The 16,722-nt window shown below is 40.9% G+C and overlaps 1 protein-coding gene across 7 annotated transcripts in view; it reads left to right on the top strand.

The window, feature by feature from the left end:
- The window catches only part of NFIB (nuclear factor I B), a 232,837-nt gene that overhangs the window by 136,229 nt on the left and 79,886 nt on the right, over nt 1–16,722 (top strand). For all 7 annotated transcript variants that reach the window (XM_038769970.1, XM_038769967.1, XM_038769969.1 and 4 more), the window contains exons 4-6: nt 4,370–4,438; nt 15,335–15,455; nt 16,368–16,486. In XM_038769970.1, the coding sequence (XP_038625898.1) occupies nt 4,370–4,438; nt 15,335–15,455; nt 16,368–16,486 (309 nt within the window). The remainder of the gene's footprint in view (nt 1–4,369; nt 4,439–15,334; nt 15,456–16,367; nt 16,487–16,722) is intronic.

The following is a 16,722-nucleotide window of genomic DNA, read 5'->3' as shown; positions in this document are numbered from 1 at the left end:
TGTAAATGATGATTATATAAACTCCATTTAAACGAATCCAATTTTATTTGGGTTAACCAGAGTTTTCTTACCTGCCTTCTGTATACATTTGTAAGCAGGCACGTTATTTTTCCTTTTCTGTTCTGCCTTTTTGGTGGTATTATGGTATTTATTAAGTACTTACTGTGTGTAAAGTACTGTATTAGGCACTTGGAAGAGTACAACACAACAGAGTTAGTAGATAAGATCCCGGCCCTCGAGGAGCTTACGCTTTGTACTGTTCCAGCGCTTAGAGCAGTGCTTTGCACATAGTAAGTGCTTAATAAATGCCATTATTATTATTATTATCATTTTACTGCTTAGCTCTCGTCCAGTACATGTGGTGATTTTCAATGTGCAGTTTGGACAATTCCTTGGGATCCTGCAGAATGATACAGTGGGTTCCCACTTGTCATTCTCATTTTTCCTTCTTTAATATTTTCGTATGTATTTGGCACTAAATTATAATGATATTTTGAAGTAGTGTTAAATATGTGGGGTTAAGCAGGTACAAGTTTCTTCTACTGGTAGAAGATAATGTAGGCAACAAAACTAGTGTAGCAGTGTATCTTCTAGTCTATAAAATGGTGGTCCATCTGCACTTGGAATATTGCTGCATTTTAGGAAGGACATGCTAAATCTGGGGAAGGTACTAAGGGCAATGAAAGTGGATCAGGAAAATGAAGTAGCTTGTGTATGAGAATAGATGGAAAAGACTGGGACAGAAGGGCTGAGAGTTGACATGGTTGAAATGCACAAAGTCATGACGGCAACATGGAATTGCTCTTCATTGATCCCTGAACACCAGGATGAGGGAGCACATGTTGAGCTTGTAAGTGCTAGGTTATGTAAAATAAACAAAACAGGAAGCTTTTTCACATAGTGGATTGTGAGCCTACGGAAGTAGTTATCACTAGAAACTGGGTAAGCAGAAAAAAAATCAATAGGCTTGAGAAAGGTTTGGATAAATTCAGTGTTTTTCAGAAGAAAATGTTCTGGGTTTTAAAGGACCTCAAGAAAGATTTAAATAGAATAATTGATGTTCGTTATGTACTGGGTTATTAGAGGAAGACATTGAGGCATTAGAACATCCGTGAGAATGGATATCAAGGAGGGCAATTTTCTCATTGTTCATACAAATGTGCATAGGTGCCACTGTCAAAAAGTACGTCGGTATTATGGGCCATTACTCTCGTTCAGGATTGGTAGTGTTTATCTTCTCAGGTAATGTCTGTGTGTCTAATAATAATAATAATAATAATAATGGCATTTATTAAGTGCTTACTATGTACAAAGCACTGTTCTAAGCGCTGGGGAGGTTACAAGGTGATCAGGTTGTCCCTTGGGGGCTCACAGTCTTAATCCCCATTTTACAGATGAGGGAACTGAGGCCCAGAGAAGTTAAGTGACTTGCCCAAAGTCACACAGCTGACAAGTGGCGGAGCCGGGGTTTGAGCCCAGGACTTCCGACTCCAAAGCCCGTGCTCTTTCCACTGAGCCATGCTGAAACCTTTGCTCCGAACAACCCCTCATAATTGAATTTACGTGGTCTTCAATCAGTTGATCAGATTTATCAAGTACTTAAAGAGTGTTAGCGCTGTACTCAGTACTTGAGATAATACAACTGCAGAAAGACAACATGATTCTTGTCCTCAAGGAGTTTACAGTCTAAGGGGGAGAATAGATAGATAAAAATTGTTTACAGATTGTGAAGCCAGAGGGAGAACAAGTATAAAGCAAAGCAGTATGAGTACGTCAGTATGAATACGTCAGGGTGAAACCACTGAAAAAGGAATCAAATTAACTGCTGAAAATAGGATTTAAGTCCAAATTGCTAAGGGTAGGTATAGTCTGATATAACGCAAGTATTGTCACCTAATCAGGGAAGGCTTCCTAGAGGAGGTTTTTTTATTTCTACAGGAAGATTTTACATATGGGGAGAGTTGTAGTCTGTTAGATTTGGGGTTGAAAGAAATTCCAGACTTTATTTACAGCACGTAGAAGAGTTGAAGTGTTGATTAATAGATGTTTCACTTTCATCTTCACTTGTTAAATTCTACACTCACCCTTTCTTCATTTCTGTATTTATGAATTGGTCGAATTAAAGGCATTAACAGGATGAAATATAGTATTTCATGATACTAAAAAGAAATTTTAAACTTTGTCACTAAACAAAGTACAATAGACTATAAACAGGCTTTCTATTCATAAAGGTATAAATAGAAAGACACTAAAACGGCTGGTTAAGGATTTGTAAGACCAGACGTCATAAATAAAGCTTTTAAGTAATTTGAGAACAAGGCCTGTGCAAGTTAGTGCAAAAACCAAAGACTCTTTTCTTAGTAGATTTTGTTTCAGAAACATTTGGTTTCTAAACCTCTAACTTAAAAAAAAAAAGAAGACGGTTAGACCGCATCCAGTAATGTACTTATAGGTTTAGGATGAGGAGCAGACTCAAGGAGACAGGGGGTGTAGAAGATGAGTGAAGTGTCTTGTGCATAAATTACTTTCCCTAAAGCCAGAAAGGGCACATAGCCCTCAGCTACTTATTCTTACAGTTATGGGGACTTGCTTAGTAGCTGCCTCTCAAAAATTGGTTCACACAGTGCTTGGCACTCTGCCCGTTGTTCACAGTGGCACCAGTCTGATCATTGTAATATTAACCTTAGGAAAACTACTTCGTAGAAATAGCTTCTTTCCAGAACAAGACTGGGTTCTTCCATACCTCCCCCATTACTCTTCTCTTCCAAAGTAAAACAAAAAGGGAGAATCATCTAGCCATCAGTCCATTTCGTTGATTGAGCGAGTGAACATATGAATGATTTTGCTAAAGTCCTACTCCCTGTAGAGAGCAGTGGAAGGAAGAACTTGGCCTAAGGCCTCCAGTTGGGCCAGCCTGTTGCTCCAGCGCTTTGAGACCTTGGGACGCCACTGTCTATAAACCATAGCAGCAGCACCACAGCTAGAAGGAGTCAACAGAAGCTCTTCTGTCCTCTCCGATGCATTGGCTTGTCCTCTGGACTTTCACGAGGAGGACAGAATATTTAGTTTCAGGACTCACCAACCACTGCTCTATGACAAGCTCCTCAATGTTCTGACAATTTTGTTGTACTGGGAGGCAGCTGTGATTTTCACGTTGGCAAACAGTTGTAGAAAATGGAGAACAGAGGAGGGAGACGAACTCGGGTCATAAAATTTCTAGGTGTTCAGTGCTAATAGTAGCTTAAAATATATGGATTCTATCCAGGTTTATGTGTCTGAGCCATCGCTACCCCAAGAAATCTGAGCAGATGGTGATCATACAGGGTGTCAATGGGCTTCTGAGACCCTAGTGCTCAAGAGCCTCTGTTGGTCTAAGGCACCAAGTCAAGCTGGCTTCCCCATTTCTGAGCTTTTCCTTGCCTCTATTGTAAAGCAGAAATTCCATACTATTGGTGAACAGATTCCTCATTAAGCCGCCTTACTTTTATCCTAGGAGCCCCTTTCTTCCATTCTCTAAAATTAATCTCCGAACCAAACCTGCCACATAGAAATATACACAGATGGAATCATAAAGTCAGGCCAGAATCTGGAAGGTTATTTAGCATTCATGAGTATCTATATCTAGATATAGATATAAATAGATATCTTTATCTGGATATAGAAATAGAAGAAAAACAAATAGCTGCCTACTCTTTTTGTAGAAGAACTTAACTGCCTTCTGATCATCTGTACTGTGAGCTTGTTGTAGACAGGAAACATGTCTACCAACTCCATTGTGTTAGACTTTCCCAAGCGCTTAGTAGAGTGTTCTGAACACAGTAAGTGCTCAGTAAATACCATTGCTGATGATGTTGGTTTTGATTTTTCCTTACAATTCTGCCATAATACGTGTTTCCAATGCACATTTGGCCAGAATATTGTTTTCATATTGGGGAAAGATCATGAACCTGTTTCAGTAGAGTGTGTCGTGGTGTTGGAAGTAACAATTTGTACACTGTAAGTGGTGCTAGAATCCTATTTCCCTTAACTCAGGTGTTTGCCAAGAATGCATAGAGAAGTTGAATGTGTACCATTTCTGCTTTTGTCTGTGAAGACTCACTTTATATCCATGGCAATTTTGAGCTGATAGTTTATCCTATTATCTACTCTAAACAAGACTGTAAGCTCGCTGTGGGCTGAGAATGTGTCTGTTCATTGTTATATTGTACTTTCCCAAGTGCTTAGTACAGTTCTCTGCACACAGTCAGCACTCAAGAAATTTGATTGAATGTATCTTGGGTATTTCTCTGGTGATTGAAATGTTTAGATTAACTGTAGTATGCATATTCTTTTCCTACACATGCTAATTACTTCTGCTGTTCTATTTCAGGGTATCTTGAAGATAGTTTTGTAAAATCTGGAGTCTTCAATGTGGCAGAACTTGTGAGAGTGTCCAGAAGTAAGTCCTAAATCTTATTTTTTTGATTCATCAAATGACTGAAAATTTTCTCACAATGTCAATTTTTGAAAATAGTTTTCATAGTGAACATACATTTTACACTCATTTCTTTGGGCATATTAGAGTCTTTGGATATAAAAAAAGTCATTAGCATATTCTGCTGAGATTCTGTGGTTAATCCATTCATCCTTCCTTTCTAAAATGATTATGATGAAATCACTATACTTGGTGCAACCAATTTCCCTTTTGGATAAACATCTGATTTGCCCTTAAATGATGAGCAGTTGATATTAATTAATTTTAGTACATTTTTCAGTCTCAGGGCTTTAACAGATTTTTTTCATGGGAAGTATGGCTAGTGCATTTTATATTGCTATGACACTATTTTAAACTTGCTTTTTGGTGGTTGAAAGTGTACAGGATATCTCCTAGGACTTGAAGAGTAGAGAGGATTTCAGGAGTAAACTTGTTTTATAGAATGCTCTTAGTAATAAATAGGAAGTCTTATTAGTTCCACAAAAAGTCAGATTAAAAAAATAAAAAAATAAAAAAAATCTTTGACCAATCAATTGTATTTATTGAACACTTCCTGTGTGAGCACTTGGGAAAGAACAGTATAATAGAGTTGGTAGACATAGACTGTGAGCCCACTGTTGGGTAGGGACCGTCCCTATATGTTGCCAACTTGTACTTCCCAAGCACTTAGTACAGTGCTCTGCACACAGTAAGCGCTCAATAAATACGATTGATTGATTGATAACTGGACTGCCTTTCTTGTTAGGATGGACCCACTTGGCTTATGGTGGTTCACAAGAAAATTGAATGACCATTTCCTGAAATATAGGTCCATTGAATCCCCTAGCTTATATGAAAGCTCTTATACTAGTCCTGGACTACCTTCAAGGCAGTTGCCCAATGTGGCCCTCTTTAGCAATTTCTCTCTTCCACATAATTTCTAATAATAACAATAGTAATTATAATTGTGATGTTTAAGCACTTATATGGGCCAAACACTGTACTAAGCACTGGGATTAATAGAATTTGATCAGGCACAGACCCTGCTCCATGTGGAGCTCAGAGTCAAAGTCGGAAGGAGACAGGTTTTATAGATTTTATAGATGAGCAAACTGAGGCACAGATAATTACATGACTTGCCCAAGACCACCCAGCAGACAAGTGGTGGAGCTGGGATTAAAACCCATATCCCATGTTTATTAAGGTAACCATTCCCTTTCCCCTAAGTACAATCGGAATTTTAGGATTGAGGTCACTTTGTACCCTACCTTAAAGTCCTTTAAATGGGGGAAATATGCTTTCTCCATGCAAACATACCCCAACAATGATAAATACTAATGAAAGAGATTTACTCGGTGATGATTTGGAGTGAATCATTAAAATGGTACCAAAATTTGACATTCTGATCATTATGGAAGACTTCTTTGCAAGTGATGTCCCCAGCCGCCTTCCCACCTGCTGTCTTTAAAATTTCTCACATACTTGCTTTTAATAATAATAATGGTATTTGTTAAGCACTTACTATGTGCAAAGCACTGTTCTAAGCACTGGGGTTGAAACAAGGTAATCAGGTTGTCCCACATGGGGCTCATAGTCTTAATCCCCACTTTACAGTGAGGTAACTGAGGCACAGAGAAGTTGTGACATGCCCAAAGTCACACAGCTGATAAGTGGCAGAGCCAGGATTAGAACCCACAACCTCTGACTCCTAAACCCAGGCTCTTCCTCCACAGCATCCATGCACCCAGTATCTGCACCCCCAGAGTTTATGCTAGAAAAAGGCTAGTTTTGTAAACTTAAAACCAATATGTTGTAAAGCTGAAATGTTTTAAATCAAGCACTACATGTATACAGTCCCCATATAGTATTGTAGCACTGCTAAAGAGTACAGATCTTGCAGAAATGATGGGAAAATGAGGAACAAGGCTTTGAACATTGAGGATGAGGTCCTACCATAGAAAACCTGCAAAAAGGAGAGGACATGGTCTTCTGCATGAGAAACAGCGTGGCTCAGTGGAAAAGATCATGGGCTTTGGAGTCAAAGGCCAGGGGTTCAAATCCCGCCTCTGCCAATTGTCATCTGTGTGACTTTGGGCAAGTCACTTCTCTTCTCTGTGCCTCAGTTACCTCATCAGTAAAATGGGGATTAAGACTGTGAGCCCCCCGTGGGACAACCTGATCACTTTGTAACCTCCCCAGCGCTTAGAACAGTGCTTTGCACATAGTAAGCACTTAATAAATGCCATCATTATTATTATTATTATTATTATTCTGCAGTCACTACTGCAGTGACCGCAAGGAAAAATGTAAAACCACCTGGATCTGATGGCATTCCTGCAGAAATCTACAAGCTTATGTGGCTGACCAGGCTTTTCCTCATTGTATGGGACACTGGGGAAATACTAACAGGACTTTACAGAGGTCCTCATAATTATCAGCTTCATGAAGAAAGGGAGAGAACTAATTGTGTAAATATTCCACTTATCTCACTGCTCTCTATTGCCAGCTAAATTCTAGCTATAATCTCTCTGGCTAGTGGCCTAAAGAACATCATTTTCCATCCTCCCCCTTTTTTTCAGTGGCATTTGCTAAGCACTTTCTTTCTGCCAAGTACTGTACTACCCATAGGTGTAGATACAAGATAACCCGGTTGGACACAGCTCATGTCCCACATGGAGCTCATAGTCTCAATATCGATTTTACAGATGAGGTAACTGAGGCACAGAGAAGTTAAGTGACTTGCCCAAGTTTGGTTTTGTTCTCTGTCTCCCCCTTCTAGACTGTGAGCCCACTGTTGGGTAGGGACCGTCTCTATATGTTGCCAACTTGTACTTCCCAAGCGCTTAGTACAGTGCTGTGCACAAAGTAAGCGCTCAATAAATACGATTGAATGAACGAATGAATGAAAGAGAAGTGGCAGAACTAAGATTAGACCCCAGGTCCTTCTAACTCCCAGACCTGTGCTCTATCCACTATACTACACTGTTTTTCACAGCTTCTCTTTCTGAATCACAAAGAGGCTCCGGACTAAAATTTAGCAGAGCTTCCCTATCTTTGCTGCACGGTAACCAGGAGAAATTTGAGGAGTGATATCAAGACCTAAAGACTGTATTTGTAGATTTTACAAAAGCATCCGACCTCATCAGAAACCTGACTTCTAGCAACTACTAAGCAAATTTGGTTGCCTTGAGAATAAACCCAAGATCCTTAAATTACCCCATGACAGCATGGTTGGTCAAACCTGAGTTAAAGTTGCAGAGCCTAGGGACAGTACTTTTCAATATATTCTATTTTGCCATGTTTGAGAATGTAACAAAGGACCTAGAAATGGGTATTAGAATGTGATTGATACACTGGATAATTATTTCAATTCAGCATACAATGAACAACACCTAAAAACTTGGAGACAGTCATCCAGGAAATGCTAATACTAATTACCGTGCTCTTGAAGCGAGGACACAAGACATGTAGATGATTACAAATCACTTCACAGTTGGCACAAGCACTGTCTACCGAAAATAAGCCTGAAAAAAAAAAGTACCCTCTCTTATACTTGGGAAACCCTAAGCACAAGAAAACATTTTTATGAGCAACATAGAACTTAATGCGGTTGCCAAATTCTACTATTGTAAATGACTGGACATCGAGATCTGCTACATGACCCCCCTACCCCCCACATTTCTCTACTACCTGCCAGGTATGTAATAATAATAATAGCATTTATTAAGCGCTTACTATGTGCAAAGCACTGTTCTAAGCGCTGGGGAAGTTACAAGGCGATCAGGTTGTCCCTTAGGGGGCTCACAGTCTTAATCCCCATTTTACAGATGAGGTAACTGAGGCCCAGAGAAGTTAAGTGACTTGCCCAAAGTCACACAGCTGATAAGTGGTGGAGCCGGGATTTGAACCCATGACCTCTGACTCCAAAGCCCAGGCTCTTTCCACTGAGCCAATCTGCTTCTCCATGCTTCTCCATGTACTCAAAAACACTTATAGCACTTTGTGCATACCCCATTATTTCAGCACTCACTTATCTACACATTCGCTTTCCTTCTTCCTCCTATAGGTAAATTATTTTAGTGTCTATCTCCCCACTATACTGTAAGTACCTTGAAGGCAGAGATGATATCCATTACCTTTATTTCTCAAGCGTTTAGTACATGCTCTGCACACAGAAGGAGCTCAATAAATATTATTGATTGATTGGAGCCACAGTCAGCTTTTCAAATAAATTATATAGCCCCATTTACTAGCACATAGTAAGTGCTTAACAAATACCATTATTATTATCATTGTTATCATCATCATAATTTACTAGCTCTGCTCTACTTCAAGTGGCAAGACATAATTACCAACACTGAGGTATTGGAATGAAGCCTATGGACCAGTACCACAGTAAAGCTCAACACAATCAATCAATCAATCGTATTTATTGAGCGCTTACTGTGTGCAGAGCACTGTACTAAGCGCTTGGGAAGTACAAGTTGGCAACATATAGAGACAGTCCCTACCCAACAGTGGGCTCACACAACACAGTTTTCCATGGTGGGCCGTGTGTGAAGAGTGGATAATAACAGAATACCTAAGCAACTCTTGTATGGCAGCATATGCACAATGTTCGCATAAAAGGAAGACAAGACAAATGTTTTAAATATATAATAAAACAGTCTCAAGGACTAGGACACTGAGGTATTGGAATGAAGCCTACTGACCACAGTAAAGCTCAACACAACACAGTTTTCCATGGTGGGCCGTGTGTGAAGAGTGGATAATAACAGAATACTTAAGCAGCTCTTGTATGGCAGCATATGCACAATGTTCGCATAAAAGGAAGACAAGACAAATGTTTTAAATATATAATAAAACAGTCTCAAGGACTAGGATATAGCCCTTGATGTTTTAGATATGAGCAATAATAATAATAATATTGGCATTTATTAAGCACTTACTATGTGCAAAGTACTGTTCTAAGCACTGGGGAGGTTACAAGGTGATCAGGTTGTCCCACAGGGGGCTCACAGTCTTAATCCCCATTTTACAGATGAGGTAACTGAGGCACAGAGAAGTTAAGTGACTTGCCCAAAGTCACACAGCTGATAATTGGCGGAGCTGGGATTTGAACGCATGACCTCTGACTCCAAAGCCCGTGCTCTAGCAATAGCTAGACAAGTCTGGTGAATAGCAATCAGGAATGAGGGTGTTGCTCTTTCTTGAAAAGATACTATTGGAACATCAAGATGGAAGGGTGGGTAAAAATTGGGAAGAAGAAAATTATCAGGGCTTCCTGGAGAAAGAAGGTAGGATTTCAAGAGGGTTTGGAGATGGGTAAAACTGTTGTCTGGAGGATGTGAAAGAAGGGGGCATGAGTAAGGGGCTGGGAAAGTAGAATTCATTCAGTCGTATTTATTGAGTGCTTACTGTGTGCAGAGCACTGTACTAAGCACTTGGGAGAGTACCGTATAACAATAAACAGACACGTTCTCAGCCCACAGTGAGTTCCAGTCCAGAGGGAGTGAGCTGAGTTGCAGTGAGTAGGAGTAGGGAGTGCAGTGAATAAGTAGGCAGGGAGAGATGTAGCATATCGTGAAGGTTTTTTTTTTTCTGTAGCCACTATGCCTCTCACCTCAGTGAAACATGTACAGGCATACCCCGGGGGCTTACTTACACCCCACAGTACAAAAAAGTTCAGGTATACATTATGCACTGATTGCTAAAGTACCTCAAAATCCATAGACTCTGCCCCTGAATTTACCTCCAGTCACAGCTGTTAAACCAATTTTCTTCCCACCCTGTCTTCCCTTGTATTGCTCCATTTCCACTCTCTCCGTTCCAAGCAGTTTTCTTCCCCTTCAGGTCCTAAACTCATTGCCACTCTCACCTGAATCTCCCTGGATCCTTGCTAAAGCCCCATCTCCCACTGCCAGCAAACTTAATATGGCTAAAACTGAACTTCTTATCTTCTCACCCAAACCCTGTCCTCCCACTCATTTTCCCATCACTATTGATGGCACCACTATCCTTCCTGTCTCACAAGCCCGTAACCTTGGTATTATCCTTGACTTCTTTCTGCCATTCAACCCACATATTCAAGCCATCAGTAAATCCCGTCGGTTCTACCTTCTCAATACCGCTGACATCCTCCCCTTCCTCTCCATCCAAACTACTACCACATTAATACAAGCACTTATCCTATCTGGCCTTGATTATTACATCAGCCTCCTTGCTGACCTCCCTGCCTCCTGTCTCTCCCCACTCCAGTCCATACTCCACTCTGCTGCCTGGATCATTTTCCTTCAAAAACATTCGGATCATGTTTCCCCACTCCTCAAGAAACTCCAGCGGTTTCCCATTGACCTCCACATCAAACAAAGAATCCTCACCATTGGCTGTAAAGCACTCAATCACCTCGCCTCCTCCTTAGGAGAAGCAACAGGTGTAGTGGATAGAGCATGGGCCCGAGCGTCAGAAGCATGGTTTCTAATCCCAGCTCTGCCACTTGTCTGCTGTGTGATATTGGGTGAGTCACTTCACTTCTCTGGGCCTCAGTTCCCTCATCTGTAAAATGGGGGTTAAGACTGTGAGCCCCATGTGGGACAGGACTGTCCAACCCCATTTGCTTGTATCCACCCCAGCACTTAGTAGAATGCATGGCGCATAGCAAGCACTTAACAAATACCGTAATTATCATTATAATTATTATTATCTCACCTCCCTACTCTCCTACGACAACCCAGCCCACACACTTTGTTCCTCAAATGCTCACCTTCTCACTGTAGCTTGATTTCATCTATCTTGCTGCCGATCTCTTGCCCACATCCTGCCTCCATTCTGGAATGCCTTCCCTCCTCATATCAGACAGTTAATTGCTCTCCCCCACTTCAAAACCTTGTTGAAGGCACATCTCTTCCAAGAAGCCTTCCCTGCCTATGTCCTCCTGTCCTCTTCTCCCACTCCATTCTGCATCATCCTTACTTGCTCCCTTCATTCATCCTCTCTCCCAGCCCCAAAGCATAAACATATATATAAATATATATATCTGTAATTTATTTATTTATGTATATTACTGTCTGTCTCCACCAGGGAATCTGTTTGTTGTTGTACTCTCCCAAGTGTTTAGTAGAGTGCTTTGCACTCAGTAAGTGCTCAATAAATATGATTGAATGAATACCAGAGGCCCTCCTTGGCCCCCTCCAGATGGAGTGGATACTGGCCTGTCTCCTTTCACTCAATGGCAGGCAGCTGATCTGAGTACTCTCCCAAGCACTTAGAACAGTGCTCTGCACATAGTAAGTGCTCAATAAACACCATAAATTGGTTGGTTCTATCCAGCTGTGATCTTTCCCTCTGTTCTCTAACATTTTCAGTCGTCTGCCTTCCACATGTATCTAGCTCTAACTCCTCAGAACCATTTCCCAAGGGGTTCTGGCTGCTGTGAATTCTCCTGAACCCTTGAGTCATCCAGAACGCCAGTCCGGTGCAGCTGGCTGACATCCCCTTGCTCCCTCCCCACCCAACTAGGGAGCTACCACCTCCGTTATTGGTGATGGCTTCTGGACTGAACCTTGCCTAGTGCAGGGAGAACAGAGAGGCATTCGATATGTATGTAGCAAGGAAGGCTTGACCCAGTCAAAGAGCATGAAGAAGACCCCAGAACCAGCAGATGAGGCTTAGGAAGGGGATGTGTGCCCAAGGTGACACAGGTACAGAGCTCCTGGAAGCTGGAAACGGGAGGTCAACTCAAGCGGGCCCTCGGGCAGCGGCTTCTGAGAGGATGAATCTTGGGCCCGCACTGGGGGATAGAAGGGTACAAATGGCGTAGAGAAGCAAAGTAGGCAGATCCAATCTGCTGTGTCTCCTATTTGGGGCAAGGAGCTGGGGTCATGACCAAGGCTTCTGACCACATGACATTTTCCTGTTCTCCTCCTGCTGCCAATGACAGTAACACACAGCTTGAGCAGTTGCTGCCCAAGTTCCTAGTTTACCAAAATAAAGAAAAATACTAGGTGGGCTGGACTATGTTTGGAGTTCACAGCAGTAAAGAAAATCCTAGAACTCTTGGAGGGGAAGGGGCAAGTGGAGGGTTGAGCTGCAGTGTCATTTTCATTTGCCTATATTATGGCTGGTAGTTAATGTTGGAGAACCTAACAAATTACACGTGAGTCTGTGGGAAAATGTGCCGTCAGATAATAATAATCATAATAATGACATTTGTTAAGCGCTTGCTATGCGCAAGGCACTGCTCTAAGCCCATAAGGTGATCAGGTTGTCCCACGTGGGGCTCACAGTCTTAATCCACATTTTACAGATGAGGTAACTGAGGCTCAGAGAAGTTAAGTGACTTGCTCAAAGTCACACAGCTGATGAGAAGCAGCGTGGCTCAGTGGAAAGAGCACGGGCTTTGGAGTCAGAGGTCATGGATTCAAATCTTGGCTCCGTCACTTATCAGCTGTGTGACTTTGGGCAAGTCACTTAACTTCTGCGGGCCTCAGTTACCTCATCTGTAAAATGGGGATTAAGACTGTGAGCCCCCCGTGGGACAACCTGATCACCTTGTAACCTCCCCAGCGCTTAGAACAGTGCTTTGCACATAGTAAGTGCTTAATAAATGCCATCATTCTCTGTGCGTCAGTTACCTCATCTGTAAAATAGGGACTAAGACTGTGAGCCCCATGTGGGGATACCTGATCACCTTGTATCCTCCCCAACGCTTAGAACAGTGCTTTGAACATAGGAAGCGCTTAACAAATGCCATTATTATTATTATTATTATTATTATTATTATTATTATTAAGTGGTGGAGCCGGGAGACATCCATTCCCAATACATCTGCAAGTTCAACAACATATTACAGGCATATTCCGGATATACCTGTATATCTCTTCCCATCCCTTCCATATCTGGGGTTGAATTGATCTACACATAGGAAGCACTCAATGATTACCATTGATTGATTAGTAGTAGGTGTAACTAATGAATGTTCCAAAGTTATTAATTTAGTTTAGGATTTTGGATATTATCTCAAAGCTTTCTGAAATCAAATTCATACTAGTTTCCACCCCAGAGTGCTCACATTTTTTAACCTGTAAACCATCTGCTATCAGAAAGAAAGTTCATTTTCCTGAACTGCCTCATGAGTTACACCCAGTGAAGTGCTAATAATAAACCTAATTGCATATGTTCACCGTGGGATTTCTTACCTTGTATGCGTTAACTGCCAGTGTACCTTAAGCCACAACAAATAATACTGTACTTTAGCTGTCGAAAGAATTCAAACCTTGAGACATACTATTGCAGAGCATACAATTATTCTTGAAGCATAAAAGAAGACTAAAGTATTCCACAGAGAAAACAATAGGTGTATTGCTGTCTGAAGGCAGATGCAACTTTAGTTATTACTACGCTACATGTGCCTTTTTTTGTTGGGGATTTTTAAGTGGAAAATGAAGGATGTTCAGTATAAATTCATTTTATATTATTCTTCTCTTCACTCTCTGACCCTGTGAGCTTCCTATGAGAAGAGAATTCAGAGTTTTTTTTTAAATTTTAAAGATAATGCCAGTTTGCCTGTGGTCAATAATAACGTAACGAGAATATATTAAAAACAAAAAAATCCCTTCCACATCCCTAAGAGCTTGTGCAGTATTTTTTAAAAAGGTAACCTAATTGTATTTGTTTATTGAATTTTGTTTCAAAATATATGGTCCTTTTTCCTCATCTTGCAAATAATCATTCATTCAATCGTATTTACTGTGTGCAGAGCACTGTACTAAGCGCTGGGGAAGTACAAGTTGGCAACAGATAGAGACGGTCCCTACCCAACAACGGGCTCACGGTCTAGAAGGGGGAAACAGACAGTAAAACAAAACATGTGGACAGGTGTCAAGTCATCACAATAAATAGAAATAAACCTAGATGCATATCATTAACAAAATAAATAGAATAGTAAATATGTATAAGTAAAAGAAATAGAGCAATAAATCTGTACAAACATATATACAGGGGTTGTGGGGAGGGGAAGGGGGTAGGGTGGGGGGGATGGGGAGGAGGAGAGGAAAAAGGGGGCTCAGTCTGGGAAGGCCTCCTGGAGGAGGTGAGCTCTCAGTAGGGCTTTGAAGGGAGGAAGAGAGCTAGCTTGGCGGATGTGCGGAGGGAGGGCATTCCAGGCCAGGGGGAAGAAGTGCAATCTGAGCTCTAGATTATTTACCAGAAAGTAGTAAAAGAAAGTTAATTCAGTACATTGTGTTACTATTGTATTTCCTTGAAAAAGGCGGGTTATTGAAACGATTATTATAGGCTAATAATAGTACATAGAATCACTCCTGCAATGACATGAAATTTTTTAGTGTGCAATCTGAATAGAATGCAAAAGATGAATAGAGGAACGTAGTGGTGTAACACAGCCATGAATTCTCCATAACGTGATGTGGCTTTGCAAAGCGATACTTCCAAGTAGAGTGGCATTGTGAGTCCGTATTTGAAACATTGTGTCAGTTTATTAGCATTGTCTAGTGAACTCATTGTAAATACTTAAAGTTCACCAAACCATATGTTTCCTGGAAACAGCAAACTTTAAACTGTTAAATGCTAAGGAACTGGTGCAGTGTTTATGATCCAGAAAGCAAATGTTTTAGAAGCAGGAGCCCAGAGGTTGTTGATCCCCTCTGTGTACTGTGTCAAATGTTTCCTAATCATCTTTCCCCTAATCTCTTATTTACCTTTGAAACAGTGCTTGATTTTGGTTAACATGTTTTTTTCCCCCAGATACAGCTATCATATTGTTGTAGGAATGGCTGTACTTGCAAAGCAGCTCTATATGTTTATCAAGATAAGATACTAGATTCAGATGTCATTTCTAAAACTTATTTATGTTTTTCTATTCAGCACCTATAACCCAGGGAACTGGGGTGAACTTCCCAATTGGAGAGATTCCGAGCCAGCCATATTATCATGACATGAACTCTGGTGTAAATTTACAGAGGTCCCTGTCCTCTCCACCAAGCAGGTAACTGCATTAAGAAAAGGTCTTGTCTGTAGGGATTCATTTTTTGGTTTTGGTGTCCTTTTTAGCATGCCAGCAATGTCTAAAAGAGAATACTGTTGGAGAATGTTTGTTGATCCGGATAGAAGTTTTTAATCTTGACTTAACGAAGAGTTTTCAAAAATGAGTATAGCCACAAGTTTCTCTGCCGCTGGCTGAAGAAGACCGTCGTTTTTATGATTGGGACGTGATGAAAAACTGGAAGCTCCGGCATAATGAAAAAAGAGCCCTTTATAGTCTTGCAGGTATAATTGTGATCACCTTCAAGGTGACGGGTAGTCGACCAACCCTTATGGATTCCTGAGAAACTCAAGGGGAGGTATTGGAAGCTTGCAGGGGGTACATCATGGGAGGCGGGGGAAGAACTGCAAAACTGCTCTAGTCCTTGTGAAGCCTTCCTGGAGCGTAGGAACTATCTAGTCGGGAATGCATCCTTAATAGCAGGTGTGTTACATTTCACTGAGTCCTATGTTCTAGCTGAGCAGAAGATCGGTGTTTGGATTTAATGGTCAAAGGATAGGTAGTTATCTCATTCAAGCTAGAATTCTAGTGGCATAATCCATATTTGACTCGTGCTTTTTCTCTGTTATTCACTGCTATTGTAAGTAGTCTAGAAAAGTCTTAAAATAGTTACCACAAATTTTATGTTGGCATTTAAGTAATGAATAGTGTACATACCGAAAAACGTCTAATACTATTATATGTGACCTGAAAATGTACAGTGATCTCAGGAGGCTTTGAAGAGACCTGAGACAAAGAATGGTTCCTTTTTTTCTTATTCTTTTTTTAGTTCTAGAACTACAGTATCAGAAATGTTCATTATTTACATACCCTCACCCACCCAATATTCCTTTAACAACTGCTGTATTTTGACAGCAAAAGACCCAAAACGATCTCCATAGATGAAAATATGGAGCCAAGCCCTACAGGAGACTTTTATCCATCTCCAAATTCACCAGCTCCTGGCAGTCGGACATGGCATGAAAGAGATCAAGGTGAGTAATATGCAGATGATTTTATACTGAAGTGTTGGTGACAATAATCAACTAGCGTTCATTTAGCACAGACAAGGCACAACTGTTTTATGGCTAGCATCTAGAGGCACACTTTAAGAAATGGACACAGTCTCTGCTCCCAAGGAGCTTACAATCTAGTGATGTAGATGAGGTATATATGTTTCAGTGAAGATAAAAAACAACCACCCAAATATCTTCAGCGTTAAATGATGTTG

This window comes from Tachyglossus aculeatus, chromosome X4 (genome assembly GCF_015852505.1).
Source record: "Tachyglossus aculeatus isolate mTacAcu1 chromosome X4, mTacAcu1.pri, whole genome shotgun sequence".
Taxonomy (NCBI): Eukaryota; Metazoa; Chordata; class Mammalia; order Monotremata; family Tachyglossidae; genus Tachyglossus; species Tachyglossus aculeatus.
This window is presented reverse-complemented; position numbering and strand designations above follow the sequence as displayed.